Below are 17,985 nucleotides of genomic sequence, written 5' to 3' on the forward strand. Positions count from 1 at the left end.
GTACAGACACCCCTCGCGGGGCCCTTCCCCAGCCCCGGGGAGCCCAGCTGATCTCTCTGCCCTCCCTGCAGCATCCTGAAAGCAATGAAGCTGGCCTCCAGCACCTGCAGCCTCCCCCAGGTGAGCACCCCTGCCCCTGTTCCTGCGGGGCGGCCAGCCCCAGGGAGCCTCCTCCCTGGGAGCCTTCCCAGCCTGGCTGCCTGTGTCCCCAGGGCCTGGCCAAGCCTGATGACTCGCTGCTTCTGGCAAAAGAAGCCTTTTTCCCAGTGCAGAAATTCCTGCTAGAGAAGCCGGTGCTCCTGGCCAGCCCAGGTAAGGGGGGAGGCTGCCCCCAGGGGGTAGGGAGTGGGGGGCTGCCCTAGGGTCCCTGGTATTCCTTTCCGCGGGCTGGAGAGTGACAGAGAAAGGGACACACCAGAAATGAGTACCAGCTGCCTGGCTGGCACTGAGCTGGGAATATCCGAGGCCGATCCAGCAGGCAGTGGCCCTGCACAACAGCCTGAACTTGGGGACTTTACTGAAGAGGGGTCCCATGGCCTGTAGATGGCATTCAGCTCCCCACCTTGCCTTCACTGGGGCAGTATGGCCAGCTTTGTCTCCATGGGTGACTCTGTGGCTTGTAGCAGTGGCCCTGGGCCAGCCTCCCTGTGCTGCCTGTGTCCTCACCAGTAACACAGGTGCAGTGAGGAGACCTGCCCCGGGGGGCGGGGGTGGGGATTGTGAATGTCCCAGCCAGATGCATCCTGAGCGCTCAGGAAGGGGCTGTCCCAACACTGTGACCACCTACCCGGTGCCCCTGCTCCCCATTGTGTTCACACAATGGCACTTAGGGCTGTTTCATTATCCTTAACGAAGGGGGGCTCCCCGGAGGCAGCACTTGAAGTGAGCCTTGAGTTGATTTCGGAATGCAGAGTAGGGGGTGGGCAGAAACAGCCAACAGTGGCATCGGACCCTTCTGACTTCTGCTGGACACCTAAGGAACCTCTCTCTCTCTCTCCGCCCTCCCCCCTCTTTCTCTTCCCTCTCCCCCCTCCTTGTGTCCTTTCTCTGTCCCGGGCCCGTCTCTCCCTGCCCCGTCTCTCCCTGCTCCATCTCTCCCTGCCCCGTCTCTCCCTGCTCCATCTCTCCCTGCCCCATCTCTCCCGGCCCCATCTCTCCCGGGTCCCATCTCTCCCGGCCCCATCTCTCCCTGCCCCCGGCTGTTCTAGAGGAGGACCCTTCGGAGGATGATTCCATCAAGGACTCTCTGGGCACCGAGCAGTCCTACCCCTCCCCTCAGCAGCTCCCACCACCACCGGGGCCCGAGGACCCGCTGTCCCCCAGCCCCGGGCAGCCCCTGCTGGGCCCCGACGGCCCGCGGACATTCTCGCTGTCCCCCTTCCCCAGCCTGGGTGCAGGCGAGAGGCTGGTGGGGGACGCGCTGCTGTCCAAGCACCTGATACCCCCGGCCGCCTTCAAGGGCGAGACGGGGGGCCTGCTGCTGTTCCCCCCAGCTTTCTACGGCGCCAAGCCACCCACGGCCCCGGCCACCCCAGCCCCGGAGCCCCCCGGGGCCCTTGAGCCGGCGGAGGGAGGGGGCGGGGGCCTGGCGGCGGCAGCCACAGCAGGGGCAGAGGAGGAGCAGCTGGACACGGCCGAGATCGCCTTCCAGGTGAAGGAGCAGCTGCTCAAGCACAACATCGGGCAGCGCGTGTTCGGCCACTACGTGCTGGGGCTGTCGCAGGGCTCGGTCAGCGAGATCCTGGCCCGGCCCAAGCCCTGGCGCAAGCTCACGGTCAAGGGCAAGGAGCCCTTCATCAAGATGAAGCAGTTCCTGTCGGATGAGCAGAACGTGCTGGCCCTGCGGACGATCCAGGTGCGGCAGCGAGGTGAGCGCCCGTCCAGGCCGTCCCTGGGGCCCCAAGGGCTCAGGCCACCTGCATGCCCAAGGCCCGGCCACACGTGGCAAGGAGGCGGGGGGCTCTGCTGCAACCCGGGGTGAAGGACTTGGCCTCGCAGTGCCCCCTGTGCTCCCCTCTGCAGCTCACCTAATCCCCCCACCCCTAGGGGACCGCTCAAGTCACTGATGATGCTGGGAAGGGGCTGGGCTCCAGGACTGCCCCCTCGAGCCTCAGCTGACCCAGCTGTGAGCAACCTGGGGAGCTGCCCGCCCTGGAGGACTCAGTTTTAAGGCTAATCAGCGGCTGAGGGGTCCACCCCCACTTTGACCTCATGCACACCTGGGCTCAAACCCCGCCAGCCCTGCCCTTCATCCGGTGGGTGACCTCAGCGTTCCCCATCTGCCGGTCCCTGAGGATGCTCATGAGGATTGAATGAGAACAAACCGCGCAGCGCAGCCCCTGCACACGGTCACCCCTCCAGAGCTGTTACCTGTGGCTTTTGTCAATATTGTTATTATCAGCGATAATTCACTTGAGCCAGAATTGCTCTGGGTCCACACCTCGTCACAGAGACAACACCACGGCCACGCCACACTCCATCACACCCTGGACCTGGGAGCCTCCCCCCCGCCCTGCCCACCTCCAGGGATCAACCCCCGTGGGTCCCCACGACAGATGCCTCCCTTCCTCCCCTAGGTAGTATCACCCCGAGAATCCGCACGCCCGAGACGGGCTCTGACGACGCCATCAAGAGCATCTTGGAGCAGGCCAAGAAGGAAATCGAATCCCAGAAGGGGGGTGAGTGACTCAGCCTGGGGCTGCACTTGAGCAGAAGTCAGATGCCCCTGCCTCCACCCACCTGCTGGGGGGGATGTCAGGCAGGTGCGAACCTCTCCGCCTCCCGCGCCCACATCCAGGCTGGATCCAGTCGGAAGGTGCTGGGCCGGGTTACCCACTCTGGGAGTGGGGAGCCACGTGAGGCCGCAGACGGCCAAGTTCATTAAAACTCCATAAAACTTAGACTTCAGTTCCTCAGTCGCGGCAGATTAAATGACACAATTACAGAACGGTTGCCTCTCTGAAGGTCAGGGTGCCTTCAGTATCTGGGAGGCAGAATAGTCACCTGGGAACTGGTGAAACACGCAGGTGCCTGAGCCTCCCGCCCTTGCCTGTCCGTCTGTCCCTCCTGCGTGTTCCCGGGGAGACGCTCTCTCACCTGCTTTGCCTCCCACCTCTCCAAACTTTCCTAGCAAGGGCCTGTATTTATCTCTTGTGGCTGCTGTTTACAAATGACCGCAAACTAGTGAACACGGCACGTGTTTATCATCGCACACTCCTGGAGGTAGGAGTCCACATGGGTCTCACTGGGCTAAAATCAAGGTGTGAGCTGGGCTGCACCCCCCTTTTGGAGGCTGTAGGGGAGAATCCATTCCCCGGCCTTTGCCAGTTCCTAGAATCTGCCTGCATTCCTTGTCTTGTGGCCCCTCCCTCGGTCTTCAGGCAGCACCGTAGCATCTCTCTCTCTCCCTCTCCCTCACCTGCTTCCCTCACTGTTTCCCTCATCACATCTTCTTTGACTCCTGCCTCCCTCTTGTAAGGACCCTTTCATTCCACAATAACCCAGTTTCATTGAGGTGAAATTCCTTTTTCATTGGGGTAAAATTCACAGAACGTAAAACTCACCATCGTAACCATTTTTTATGCACAGTTCAGTGGCATTTAGTACATGCACAAAGGTGTGCAGCCATCACTTCTGTCTAGTTCCAGAACGTTTCACCATCCCAAAAGGAAACCCCATACCTATTGAACACCCACTGCCCACTCCCTCCTCCCCCAGCCCCTGGCTACCACTAATTTACTTTCTTTCTCTGAATTTGCCTGTTCCGGGTTTTTCATTTAAATGGAATCACACAACATGCAGCCTTCTGTGTCCAGCTTCTTTCATTTCACATAAGGTTTAGATCTCTCCATGGTATAGCTGGAGTCAGAACTGCATTTTTACATCCGACTAACATTCCTTTTTATGGCTGTCCCACGTTTTGTTTGCCCAGTCGTCCACTGAAGGACATTTGGGCTGTTCCCACCCTTTGCCTTTGTGAACCTGTGCAGCATAAGCACAGGTGCTGGGGTGAGGATGTGGACGTGTTTGAGGTGGGGGGCATTTCTGCCTACCTCAGTGCCCTTTCTCCATCAGCCCCCCAAATGTTGGGGCTCCCCCAGGGCTCTACCCCAGCCCTCTTTCTGGCCTTTCTGATTCTATCCTGGAAGTTGCAATAACCGAGCACTCCCACGGCTCTCCCTTTCCACGCCAGCCCCCTCTGGAGAGTTCCGGAGCCGCTGGGTCTGGCCGCCAGGTGCCTCTCAGCCTCTCCCGCTCAGCCTGTCCAGGATGCAGCTCCTCAGCGTCCTGCCCCACACCCGCCCACTCCGGCTCTGGGAACCTCGTAACACGTGGAGCTGCCACCATCCACCCTGTCACTCAGGCCAGAACCCAGAGTACGTGGGGGAACTAGCCTAGGCTCCCCACCCTAGGACCACTTACCCTCCAGTGTTTGTTTTTTCAAGCTGGTCCAGCCTCTTCACTCCTCCTGAGCTCTTGACATCACTTGCTAGGACGCTTGCAATAGCCTCCTCACTGGCCTGGTCAGTGACATTCCAGCCCATTCTTCACCAATAAATCAGAGGGATCTTTCTAGAACACACACATGGTCCTTTTGCTGCAGTGAGCCCTTCTGTGGCTTGCTGTTAACTTCAGGGTTAAATCCCAAGTCCTCGCCAAGGCCTACAGACCCTAAGTCTTCAGCTCCGTCCCCCCAACCCTTCCATGCCTCATCTGCAAAGTGTTTAGAGTCCCACCAACCTCTGTGTCTGTAGTCAGACTGTTCCCTGCACCCCAATGCTATCCTTCCCCAATGCCATTCCCCTGGCCAATTCCTGCTCACACTTGACAACTCAACTCAAATGCCACCTCCTCTAGGAAGCCCCCCACCCAGATGAACCAGATGCTATCCCTCCTTGGCTCCCCCATAATTACCCAAACACTGGTTGCAATGCAGCCAGACTAGCCTGGCTAGAAATTCTGACTCTGCTGTTTATTAGCTGTGTGACCTTGGGCAAGTTGCTTAGCCTCTCTGTGGCTCTATCGTCTCATCTTTAAAAAGGAGACAATATTAAAACTACTCTCTAGGGTTATGTGAGGCTCAAATGAGATGAGGCCCACCAAGCCATCACCCTGTGGTCACTCCTGTGTACTTCTGTTACGTTATACTTAGTATCACTCTTTTACTTTGCCATGTTACAAATGACTCGTCTGGGGCCGTCACACCCCACATCCAGCCCAGGGGTGTCACCGGGTCTAGGTTTCCCCCTCCCACTGCATTTTGCAGTGTCTGCTGCCCCCTGGTGGCTGGTCAGGGCCAGCATTCCCAATTCCCAAGCTGCCTTTGCTCGCTGCCCAGATTTCCCCAGAGCTTTCCTGGGGACACTACTTTCGGGGGCCCTCACCTCCTGTGTCTGGCCACTAGAGGGGTGGAGGGCAGAGGGCGGCTTAACCTGCCAGGAGCCTACACCACCCCTCCCGATATAATCCACTGAGCTCCTACTATGTTCAGACTAATTTCTTTATTCTTGGTCAGCTGCTGTAGGAGAAATCTATTCGTTCAGTAAATATTAAGCACCTACTGAGTGCAGGACTCAGCCTACATACAGCCTGTGAGGCATATTACGGTGAGAAGAACCATGAGAACCATCTAGTCTACCCTCACCAGGCAGGCAGCACAACCGAGGCCAGAGAGGGGAAGATCCGTGCTCACTTACACACAGCCCAGGCCTCCCGAAGGCCATGACTCTCCTCCTAGGGGTCGGAAACAGGCAGCAGGGGAGAGCATGTGCCCCATGCATGCCAGGCAGGGGGTTTACCTGCAGGGTCTCTGAAGGGTTCATGCATGCAAGAGAAGTACCAGAATTATCCCCCCGGAAGCACCAAAGTTGTCCCCACACACCCCTGGCAAAAGCAAGCACTAAACAGGGGGCACAGTAGCAGTGCTGGGGAGGAGATAAATGTGGCTGACCACTGGCTTGGGAATTCCATTTCTGGGTATCAGAGAATATCTAGAATGGATACGTAGATCTAAACATAGGCTGTTCTTTTATTCTTGTTTACAATAGTAGCAAACTGGAAACAACCTAAGTGTCCAGCAGTGGGGGTTTGGGTGTCAAAGCAGAGACTCTCCATTAAAAGGAGTGTGCAGGGCTGGCCACGGTGGCTCAGCAGGTAAGAGTGCTTGCCTGCCATGCCCGAGGACCCAGGTTCATTTCCTGGTGCCTGCCCATGTAAAAAAAAAAAAGGGAGTGTGCGTCCATTAAAGATGGAAGAGCTTCTAATGATAAGAACAAATGTCCATGTTGATACTAAGTGGGGACAAAGCAGGCTACACTCCGCATATCAAATGAGATGATACTGCACATATACTTTAAAAAACAGACCAGAAGGAAATACGTAAGAATATTTCACATGGTTGCTTCTGAGAGAAGGATTAGGGAGTATTTTTATTCGCATCTTAATTTTCTTTATTTTCCTAGCTCTCCACAGTAGCCATGTGTCACCTTTTTTTTCAATTGAAGCAAAATTCACATAACATAAAATTATCTATTTTTAAGTGTACAATTCAGTAACATTTAGAATGTCCATTATGTTGTGCAAGCACCACCTACTTCTGTCTGGTTCCAAGAGATTTTGATCACCCCAAAAAGAGATCCTGTACCCGTTAGTGGAAGCTCCTATCCCTTTCTCCATACCCCACCCACCCCCAATGCTGGCAGCCACTAATCTACTTTCTGTCTCTCTAGATTGCCTGTTCTGAACATTTCATATAAATGGAGCCAAATAATTTAAGTAGCTTTTGTGTCTGACTTCTCTGACTTATAGTATTTTCAAGGCTCATCCGCATTATAGTATGTGTCAGAACACCATTCCTTTTTATGGCTGAATAATATTCCATTATTATACTTTTTTTTATTGGTAAAACAATAAGAATTATTTTTAGTGGGGCCATGAGGATCTGCTGGAATGGAGACTACACAAACAGAACATGGAGAAAGGGTTATCTCAGTCTTGCCTGGTCCAGGGATGGAGAAACCCTAGCATAAGGGAAGCCACTCAAAGGGCAGAGGGAAACACCTTTTAGTTAATTCATTAATCATTGCTTCTCCAGGCCAGGTCAGGCAATCCTAAGTTATGATATGCTCTCTTGTTTGCTTCATATACCAACTTCTGTTCATCCATTCAAATAAAATAATGAATCTCTGAGAACCCACTGCCCAACACAAAGTCTAGAAAATTGCCAACCACTTAATCTTTCAGTGCTTTCTCCCCCTTCCCACCCCTACCTCCTCTTCAAGAGATCTCTTCCGTCCTAGATTTTGTTCTCTCATCAGACTACATTTGCCTCTTTTAAATATCATTTTTTCACTGAATGACATATTGTTTATTTTGCCTGTTTTTGAGTTTTGTAGAATATATGTTAAAGGCTTTTGCCTTTCAATGTGATGTTTTCAAGATTCACGTGTAGTTTTGCCTGGTGGCATCCTTTTCCCTGCTGAATAGTATTTCATTGCATGACTGTGCCACTGCTTCTTATACATTCTTTTGTCGATGGGTATTTGAGTTGATGCCACTATTTTTCTTTCAGAATAAGTGAAGGACATCTTTTAGGTGCAGCTTTTAGGTACTGTGGTGTTTCCCTCGTCTGTGAATATTTGCATAGTTTGTTCATAGTACATGCAAAAAACGTCTTTTTTTCTGTTACATTCTCCGTGAGCACTTTCTCCACAGTTACTAAAATATCTCTGTCAACCTGATTGTTGGTGGCTCTTTGATGTTCCACCATATAGTTGAACTAAACCTTACTCTTACCTGTCCCCACTTGTTGGACACAGGGGTTGCTTCTAGTGTTGGGCGCTTGGGTATAAATGCCAGTGCTGTGAACATCTCTGCACCTGGAGCTCTGTCCCGACAATGGGCCTCCGGCCGCCCCGTGTCCCCCCCCCGACAGGTGAGCCCAAGAGCTCAGCAGCCTCTCTGAGCGTCGCCAACGGCACAGCCTCCACCAGCACCTCAGAAGATGCCATTAAGAACATCCTGGAACAAGCGCGCCGCGAGATGCAGGCACAGCAGCAGGCCCTGCTGGAGATGGAGGTGGCCCCCCGGGGACGCTCGGTGCCGCCCTCACCCCCGGAGCGGCCCTCGCTGGGCACCACCGTGAGCCAGAACGGGGCCCCGGCCTACGTCAAGCAGGAGGAGGGCGGCGGCGGCGGTGCCACCAGCAGCAGCGCCACGCAGACGTCCCTCACGGTCCTGTCCCCCGCCGCCTTTGTGCAAAGCATCATCCGGAAGGTGAAGTCCGAGATCGGCGACGCCGGCTACTTCGACCACCACTGGGCCTCGGACCGCAGCCTGCTCAGCCGCCCCTACGCCTCTGTGTCCCCCTCGCTGTCCTCCTCCTCCTCCAGCTACTCCGGCCAGCCCAACGGACGCGCCTGGCCCCGCGGGGACGAGGCCTCTGCGGCCCCCGAGGATGAGGCGGCCGGGGGTGAGGACGAGCCCCCCAGGATGGGCGAACTGAAGGCTGAGGGCGGCGGCGCCGAGACGGGCAGCGGTGGGCGGCTGGCCTACTACCCTGCCTACGTGCCCCGCACCCTGAAGCCCACCGTGCCGCCCCTGACCCCCGAGCAGTACGAGCTGTACATGTACCGTGAGGTCGACACGCTGGAGCTGACACGCCAGGTCAAGGAGAAGCTGGCCAAGAACGGGATCTGCCAGAGGATCTTCGGGGAGAAGGTGAAGGCTGTGGGAGAGGGAGGCACCCCAGGTGGCCCAGAGGCCCACGGGACCCTGGAGAAGGTGGTGCCGGGCAGAGCCCAGCCTGGGGGGGGAGGGGTGGAAAGAAGTGTATGTGACCGAGGCAGGATAGAGGCAGGATTCGAACCCAGATCTTCATGACTCTGAAATCCCAAGCTCTGTTTCCTGTACCCAGCTCTACTTGGATGGAGAGGGCCAAGGTAAAGCTGGCACACGGTGCTGCAGTTGTGAAAATAATGAAACACTTTTGTCCTGGTTAGTAAATAGCCACTTACCTCCCTTTCCCAGTATCCTCCATACCTCCCAGCATCCAGCCATCAAAGAGTTAAGTCTTAGCCCAGCAGAGGGAGAGGGGTCTGCCCCATCCTGCTTGGTTGGATATTTAAGACTTTTTAAATATCACCTTGTCCCTGAGCAGAGGAATAGGCAAAAGGTCAGGAGAGCTCAGAGGAGGGGCAAATGACTTAAGTGGGAGGCTTTGGAAGGCTTCCTGGAAGAGGTAGCACTTGATGAGTCTTAAAGGCCAAGGATTTTTATACGTAGGGACATCCTCAGGAAGGACACTTGCAGGCACAAGCACCCAGCAGGCCTTTGGGAAATGAAGAACAAATGAAGGCGTCATTCACTTCTCTCAGAACTGGAGGGCACAGCAGCCCCTCTGGGTGGGGGCAGGGGGTCCCACTGACCTACCCCACCTGCCCCACCCATCCCCAGGTGCTGGGCCTGTCGCAGGGCAGTGTCAGCGACATGCTGTCCCGGCCGAAGCCCTGGAGCAAGCTGACACAGAAGGGGCGTGAGCCCTTCATCCGCATGCAGCTGTGGCTCTCAGACCAGCTCGGCCAGGCCGTCAGCCAGCAGCCCAGCGCCTCCCAGGGTGAGTACAGGCCAGAGCCCCCCAAACTGCCAAGCGGCCCCACTCATCCAGTCTGTGTCATGTGGAAGTGGGACCCCTCCTGCCTGCGTCTACCCCTCTCCACCCTGAAGACAGGTTGGCTGCCCCCCCTGCTCTCCCTGCTCCCCTTTTCCTCCTTCCTTGAGGGGTTCTTGAACAGCTCACACCTGGCTGCGTCAATCCCCTTTCACGCCTCTAGGTGGCGCCAGAGGGTCCAAAGCAGGTGAAGAAAATACTCCCATCTCGGGTAGGTCCGGAATCCCTAATTGACTGAAGGTCTTAGACACATGCACAGCGCCCCAGGAGCTGGCAGCCAGCCTCAGAATCCTTCTTAGCACAGGGCTTTTGGCAGCAGTTGCACATTCATTAATATTGACAGGGCAGAGTCTAAACTTCGCCCCAATGAGGAAGTAGGCTAAGGGCTGCCCAAAGTCCCAGAGCTGGGGCAGTCAGGGAGGAGGGCCCAGGAGCCTGAGCCCCTCCTGCCATGAACGGTGGGCAGGTCTCCCAGGGTCCTGGTGAGTCACCCTGTCCCCTGGCGTTTCTATCCCCACACTGGGATGAGGCCACATGCTACAGGGACAGGACAGCAGACCTGCCCGCTGAGCCCCAAGAACTGCTTTGAGGGGGAAGGTGCAGGCGAGTCCAGGAGGACCCGAGCTCAGTCTCGGCTCACCCATCTGTCGAGTGGGGATGGTCTGTAAACGAGACCCCCCGCCCTCAGCTTCAGATAAATGGGGCAGATGGACATAGAGCAAAAAAAATATGTACCAGCAACTTGTCATGTCAAGTGACAAAAGCCTAAGTTCTGTGTGATTGCATTTGAAGTCACCCCTACCCCCACACTGCCAGCTCCTGTGTTAAAATGTGAGAAGGAGCCACTGCCCTCCAGCCTGGGGCCCAGGGGTTACACTCAGTAGAAGCAGGAGCTAGGAAGAGACTGGGAGGGAAGGGCCACGGCTGTTTGTTTTTGTTTTTTTTAAAACACACACACAAAAAAGGAAATTTGAAGCAAATAGGGCAAAGTGTTAACATCTAGGAGGGTCTAATAGATTCTTTTCTGTGTGTTTCGGTATCTTTGAGATATTTTGTAATTAAAAATTTTAACTGAAAAAAAATCTGCTCCCCCAAGGCCATTGCGAGACCAGATCAGGGCACACGCTGACCACTTTGGAGCAGTTTGTTCCCTCATCCTGTGTCAGTCCCCATGGAAAGGGCTGACGTCATTCCCATCTTACAGATGAGGAGACTGAGGTCAGAGTACAGCCCAAAGTCACCAGGCCCATTAGTGGCAGAGCCTGTATGGGAGCTAGTTAGCCATTGTGCTCGGCACCTTCATTTACATGCTTCTGTTCTTTGTTTTGATTTTTTCATGTTTGGGTTTATTAATTTTTTTATTGTGGTCAAGTCACATAATGTGCAATTAGCTATTTTAAAGTGTTCCATTCAGTGTCCGTTAGTGCATTCACAGCATTGTCAGCCGTCACCTCTCTCTGGTTCCGGGACATTTTCACCACTCCAAAGGACATCTCATACCCATCAAGCAGTTGTACCCCTTTCCTCCCTCCCCCAGCCCCTGGCAACCCATCTGCTTTCTGTCTCTATAGATTTGCCTGTTCTGGACTTCTCATAAAAATGGAATCATAGAACACGGGACCTTTTGTATCTGGCCTCTTTCACTTAACATGTTTTCTAGGTTCATGTGTTATAGTGTGGATCAGAACATCTTTCTTTTTTAAGGCTAATTATACTCCGTTGTATGCGTATGTCCCATTTTGCCTTTCCATTCACCCGTTGATGGACATTAGGTTGTTTCCACCTTGTGGTTGTGTGGACAGTGCTGCTAGGAACATTTGTGCACGAGGTTTTGTCTGTAGTTCTTTGGGCATATCCCTCGGAGTGGAATTACTGGGTCGTATGGTAATTCTATGTTTAACTTTTTGAGGAACAGCCAAACTGTTTTCCCCAGCAGCCGCACAATTTTACATTCCCACCAATGTACAAGGGTCCCTATTTCTCCACATCCTCTCCCACTCTTGGTACTTTCCACGTTTTTAATTATAGCCATCCTCGTGGTTGTAAGGCGATATCTCGTGGTTTTGATTTGCGTTTCCCTAATGACTAATTGTTTTGATTTTTAGCTTCTTTTTTGTGGAAGGATTTGGCCACAAATAGAATAGAGCTAAGCAGAGAGGGCGAAGGATGGCGTTCAGGTGGCAAGGACAATACGAGCAAAGGCCCAGGGGCAGGGGCACGTCTGGCTTGGGAAGAGGTGTGAATGGAGGGGATGGCGGACGATAAGTCCCCTTGTCCCCTGCTCACCTGCAGAACAGGATGCCAGAGCCCTGGGTCCGTGGAACTAGGGCCCAGAAGTAGCAGAGATGGGGAGCTGCAGCCACTCGCTGGGGGGCAGGGAGGGCAGCCCAGCCAACGCCCCCACAGCTGCCACTTGTCCAAGTCCTGTGGAGCCTGACGGCAAGACAGCAGACCTTCTGCCCACGAGGTCCCACAGAACCTTGGCTGATGGGGGGGGGGGGGGTGCGGTGAGACAAAACCTTTCCAGCCCCCCATCTCCCCAGAGCCCCTGCCGTCCTGGCAGTCAGGGGTGTGAGCTGGAGGCCAAGGGGGGCTTTAAGCGGCACCCCTCTCCCATCAGCTGCCTGCCCCAGACCCCGGGTTAGTTAGCCAGCCTCGCCAGTGATGCCCACCAGGGTTGGCGTCAGTATTCCAGGCACTTCTGTGAGGCTGCTCTGAGTTCTCCCCTCAGAAGCCTGTCCCCCACCCCCACCCCGCCCCATCCCGGCTCTCTAACTCGGTGTCTTTGTCCCACCTCAGTCTTCCCCCCCGCCCCGGGTGTCTCTGCCTCTCTCCAGTCTCTTTCTGCCTTGGTCCTCACCCTCCCTCAGGGTCCCTTGTCTCTTCCTCACGCTCTCTGATGTGATGCCTGTTCCAGGTGGCCCGGGGCGGAGGGTCCCCAGGGTGCGGGGCTCTCGGTGCTAAAGCCTGCACAGACCCAGGAGGGGGCCCCTGCCCCCCACCCACACCCCGTCCCAAGCCCCCTCCATGCGTGAGACACCACCTCCCTGTCACCCTCCTCTGCCCGCTGCCTCCCACCTCCCAGCCCTGTAGTGAGGATGTCCCTCCCGATACTGTGGGGCCCCGGATCTTTCAAGTAACATGTCAGAGGCCACTCTCAAGGTCAGAAAAGGCTGGTGCTCCGTCTGGGGGGCGGAGGTGGGGGGGCAGCTGGCTGGTTCTTCCAGAATCTTCTAGGTTTATCTCCATCTCCTTCAGCCACTCCCTCTCTGCCTGAAGACCCGGCCCTTTCCAGTAGGGATGTGGGGACAGGATGATTTTCCAAAAAGTGGATACGTGGACTGGGAGATCCTCGAAGCCACGTCTCCCCTCCAGGGGAGCCCCAGCCCTTCTCCGGCTGCCTGCGAGAGGTGGAAACAGGAAACAGCCTCTCGATTTCCTGGGCTGGCCCTTCCCCACCAGCCTTGCGTCTCTGCTGGGGACAGTGAGGGGCAGGATACGGCCATGTCAGCTCAAGCCTCAGGTGGATGGATGACCCCTGGTGGCCAGGACCGGTTGGACTTGGGGACAGAGAGTGTGGGGAGGACAGGAGACTCCATAGACCCCACACAGGGCTGCTACTCAGAACCTTTCATGGGTAATCAGAGGCCCATGTATTTACTAGGCAGATTTCTGCCCAGCCGTTCCTGCCTCCCCGGGCACCGGGGACTCACCATGACCAACGTGGTCCCTGCTCATACTCAGTGGAACACAACTCTGCTGGGTGCAAATGGACCTGAGTTTGAGTCCTGGCTTTGCCACCTGTCACTCTGTGTCTCTGGTCACATCACCTAACCTCTCTGAGCCCCAGCTTCCTCATCTATAAAGTGAGATGACGTAGTACCTGCCTCCTAGAAGTGGCTGTGAGGGTCACTTGAGGTCAAAGGCATAAAGCACATAGCATTGTGCTGAATGATAAAAGGATGCTTTATTAATTATCATCACCATCATTGTCGTCATCTGGGAAGGGGGACTCCTGACCCAAGCAAGAAATTATAATGAAGCGTGACCGTGTGCAGTCTAGGTACTATTAGACCCCAAAGGTACGCACCTCAGGGAAGGGGAATTGGGGTTGGGTCGTGAAGGATGCATAGGAGTTCAAGGATAGGGGGAAGGTTTCTGAGGTAGCAAGACCAGGCTGAGTTAAGACATAGGTTGCGTGGAAGAACCTGGGATGTCAGCTGTGGGCTGCAAATAACCTCAGGTTTGTGACGTGGTTAGGGAAAGAGAATACAGAGCAAGGAGGTAGACTTGTTCTGGAAGCACTGGGGAGCCACTGAAGATACTAGAGCCTGGGGACAGTCTGATCAGAATGACCCAACCTGCCTTCCACAGGGAGAGGCTCAGGATATCATTGCTGAAAGCAAAGCCACCACACACGGTTCTGGGACTCCCTTCACTTCCCAGTTATCATCCATTTTCAGGTTTATTATAACAGATTTCCAGCAGGTGGCAGCCAAGTGCCTTGAGGAAGAAGCGCCTTTTTTTACTGTGTTGGAAGGTACCCTCTGGACCAGTGTTGGGATTCCTAGACCCTCCACCCCCACCCCGAAGGGGGGCCTCCCTGGGCACATCCCCTGTCCTCCGTGGATAGTCAGAAGGTTCAGCCCACGCTGGGATGTCTGACCCCTCAGGGTGTGGGAGCTCAACCTTACTTACCTGATGTGAAGTCCTCCTGAGGCCCCCGAACAGGAGGTGCAAGTTCTGGCCCCATTGAACAGATGCCAGGACGGAGGCTGGACAAAGCCATTGCGCTCAGGCTCGCAAGCCCCAGATGTCTTGCAAACCGTTTTTCTAATATACAGTTCTATAAAATGTCTTTGGGTAAATGAGAAGTATGGTTGACAAGCTAGCTTTTTTAATGTGCTAATGTACTGTGGACATCTTTTTATGGCATCATTTTATTGTTTTTTTTAAACATTTTTTTATTGTGAAATATAACATATGCAAAAAGCAGGAAATTTCAAAGTACATTTTAACAAGTAGTTATAGAACAAATTTCACAATATGGTAGGCGTTACATTTCTATAATTTCAGGTATTTCCTTCTTGTTGCTCTAAGATACTGGGACACTAAAAAGAAATATCAATATAATGATTCAGTAGTCTTACTCATTTATTAAATCCTATCTTCTCTGTTGCAACGCCTCCTCCTTTGATCCTTCTCCCAATCTTTAGGGATATTTCGGCGATGACTGTTCCAACTTCTTCGTATTGAAAAGGGGTGTCGACATTATGGGGTAGGGGATATAAGTGGTTGATGCTCTTGGAGAGACTGGTAACTCTGGGTTTCAAGGCTTATCTGACCTAGAAAGTTTCTGGAAGTTTTAGGTTTCTGGAAAAGAAACTTAGTAAGTGAAACTTTTATAGAGTCTCAGATAGAGCCTGGGTATACTTTAGCTTTACAGAAATTCTGCTGGGGCTTGACATACCATGGTGATTAGCCATATCACCCTGAAATTTGTATAAGGGTAACCTCTGGAATAGCCTCTCCACTCTATTTGAAATCTCTTAGCTCTTTGACACCATATTTTGTTATATTTCTTTTCCCCTTTTGGTCATTGAGGGGGCATATATTTTATTAATTAATTTATTTATTAAAAATTTAACAAAAAACAAAAATATTAACATATCATTCCATTCTACATATATAATCAGTAATTCACAATATCATCACATAGTTGCATATTCATCATTTCTTAGGACATTTGCATCAATTCAGAAAAAGAAATAAAACGATAACAGAAAAAAAAAAGATTATACATACCATATCCCTTACCCCTCGCTTTCATTTATCACTAGCATTTCAAACTAAATTTATTTTAACATTTGTTCCCCCTATTATTTATTTTTATTCCATATGTTCTACTCGTCTGTTGACATGTTAGATAAAAGGAGCATCAGACACAAGGTTTTCACAATCACACAGTCACATTGTGAAAGCTCTATCATTATTCAATCATCATTAAGAAACATGGCTACTGGAACACAGCTCTACATTTTCAGGCAGTTCCTTCCAGCCTCTCCATTACATCTTGAACAACAAGGTGATATCTACTTAATACATAAGAATAACCTCCAGGACAACCTCTCGACTCTGTTTGGAATCTCTCAGCCATTGACTCTTTGTTTCATTTCCCTCTTCCCCCTTTTGGTCGAGAAAGTTTTCTCAATCCCTTGATGCTAAATCTCAGCTCATTCCAGGATTTCTGTCCCACATTGCCAGGAAGGTCCACACCCCTGGGAGTCATGTCCCACGTAGACAGTGGGAGGGTGTTGAGTTTGCTTGTTATGTTGGCTGGAGAGAGAGGCCACATCTGAGCAACAAAAGAGGTTCTCTTGGGGGTGACTCTTAGGCCTAATTTTAAGTAGACTTGACCTATCCTTTGTGGGGTTAAGTTTCATATGAACAAACCCCAAGACTGGGGGCTCAGCCTAAAGCTTTGGTTGTCCACACTGCTTGTGAGATTATCAGGAATTCAACTTGGGGAAGGTGAATTTCTCCGCGTTCTCACCATTCCCCGAAGGGGACTTTGCAAATACTTTTCCACTCAATGATCGAACCACTCCAGGATTCATCGGGGCATCACTCTGGACAAACCAACAAAATCTCATGTCCTACCCAAGATTCCAAGTACTTATGTTGTTCAGTCAAGCTATCTGCATAAGTTATATTAGGAAATGCACTAGTCAAAATATAAATTTTGTACCAAATAAACATTTTTTGCTTTAGTCTCACAGATAAGGTGAAATTTTAAAATATTAATTACCATCTATTTTCAGCACCCTGCAGTAATGACATTCCTTTGTTCTTCCTCATGCACAAACATTTTTAAAATTTGTACATTTAGTCACCATTATTATACACTCTAGGCATTAGTAGATTATACCATCTCAATCTTTATTGTCTATCTTTCTTTCTGATTTCATTTATGCCCCCAGCCCTCCTGCCTCTATCATTCTTACATGCAACTTCATTCAGTGTTTTAACATAATTGTATTACAGTTAGGGTAGTATTGTACTGTCCATTTCTGAGTTTTTATATTCAGTCCTGTTGCACAATTTGTATCCCTTCAGCTCCAATATCTTACCCTATTTCTATCTCCTGATGGTCTCTGTTACCAAGGAAATATTCCAAGTTTATTCACTAATGTCAATTCATATCAGTGAGACCATACAGTATTTGTCCTTTTGTTTTTGGCTAATCTCACTCAGCATAATGTCCTCAAGGTCCATCCATGTTGTTACATACCTCATAACTTTATTCTTGTCTTAAAGCTGCATAATATTCCATCATATGTATATACTACAGTTTGTTTAGCCACTCGTCTGTTGATGGACATTTTGGCTGTTTCCATCTCTTTGCAATTGTAAATAATGCTGCTATAAACATTGGTGTGCAAATGTCCGTTTGTGTCTTTGCCCTTATGTTCTTTGAGTAGATACTTGGCAATGGTATTGCAGGGTCATATGGCAATTCTATATTCAGCTTTTTGAGGAACTGCCAAATGCCTTCCACAGTGGTTGCACCATTTGACATTCCCACCAACAGTGAATAAGTGTGCCTCTTTCTCCACATCCTCTCCAGCACTTGTCATTTTCTGTTTTGTTGATAATGGCCATCCTGGTGGGTGTGAGATGATATCTCATTGTGGTTTTGATTTACATTTCTGTAATGGCCAGGGAAGTTGAACATCTCTTCATGTGCCTTTTGGCCATTTGTATTTCCTCTTCTGAGAAGTGTCTGTTCAAATCTATTTCCTATTTTGTAATTGGATTGGCTGTCTTTTTGTTGTTGAGTTGAACAATCTCTTTATAAATTCTGGATACTAGACCTTTATCTGATATGTCGTTTCCAAATATTGTAGGCTGTCTTTTTACTTTCTTGATGAAGTTCTTTGATGCACAAAAGTTTTTAATTTTGAGGAGTACACATTTATTTCTTTCTTTCTTCAGTGCTCTTGCTTTGGGTGTAAGGTCTAGGAAACTGCCTCCAAGTATAAGATCTATGAGATATTTCCCTACATTTTCCTCTAACTGTTTTATGGTCTTAGACCTAATGTTTAGGTCTTTGATCCATTTTGAGTTAACTTTTGTATAGGGTGTGAGATATGGGTCCTCTTTCATTCTTTTGCATATGGATATCCAGTTCTCTAGGCACCATTTATTGAAGAGACTGTTCTGTCCCAGGTGAGTTGGCTTGACTGCCTTATCAAAGATCAATTGTCCATAGATGAGAGGGTCTGTATCTGAACACTCTATTCAATTCCATTGGTCAA

The 17,985-nt window shown here is 51.6% G+C and overlaps 1 protein-coding gene across 6 annotated transcripts in view; it reads left to right on the forward strand.

The window, feature by feature from the left end:
* The window catches only part of CUX2 (cut like homeobox 2), a 261,759-nt gene that overhangs the window by 226,772 nt on the left and 17,002 nt on the right, over positions 1–17,985 (forward strand). For all 6 annotated transcript variants that reach the window (XM_077159854.1, XM_077159855.1, XM_077159856.1 and 3 more), the window contains 6 exons: positions 72–120; positions 213–312; positions 1,209–1,868; positions 2,577–2,678; positions 7,934–8,718; positions 9,454–9,613. In XM_077159854.1, the coding sequence (XP_077015969.1) occupies positions 72–120; positions 213–312; positions 1,209–1,868; positions 2,577–2,678; positions 7,934–8,718; positions 9,454–9,613 (1,856 nt within the window). The remainder of the gene's footprint in view (positions 1–71; positions 121–212; positions 313–1,208; positions 1,869–2,576; positions 2,679–7,933; positions 8,719–9,453; positions 9,614–17,985) is intronic.

Source organism: Tamandua tetradactyla, chromosome 5 (assembly GCF_023851605.1).
Source record: "Tamandua tetradactyla isolate mTamTet1 chromosome 5, mTamTet1.pri, whole genome shotgun sequence".
NCBI lineage: Eukaryota > Metazoa > Chordata > Mammalia > Pilosa > Myrmecophagidae > Tamandua > Tamandua tetradactyla.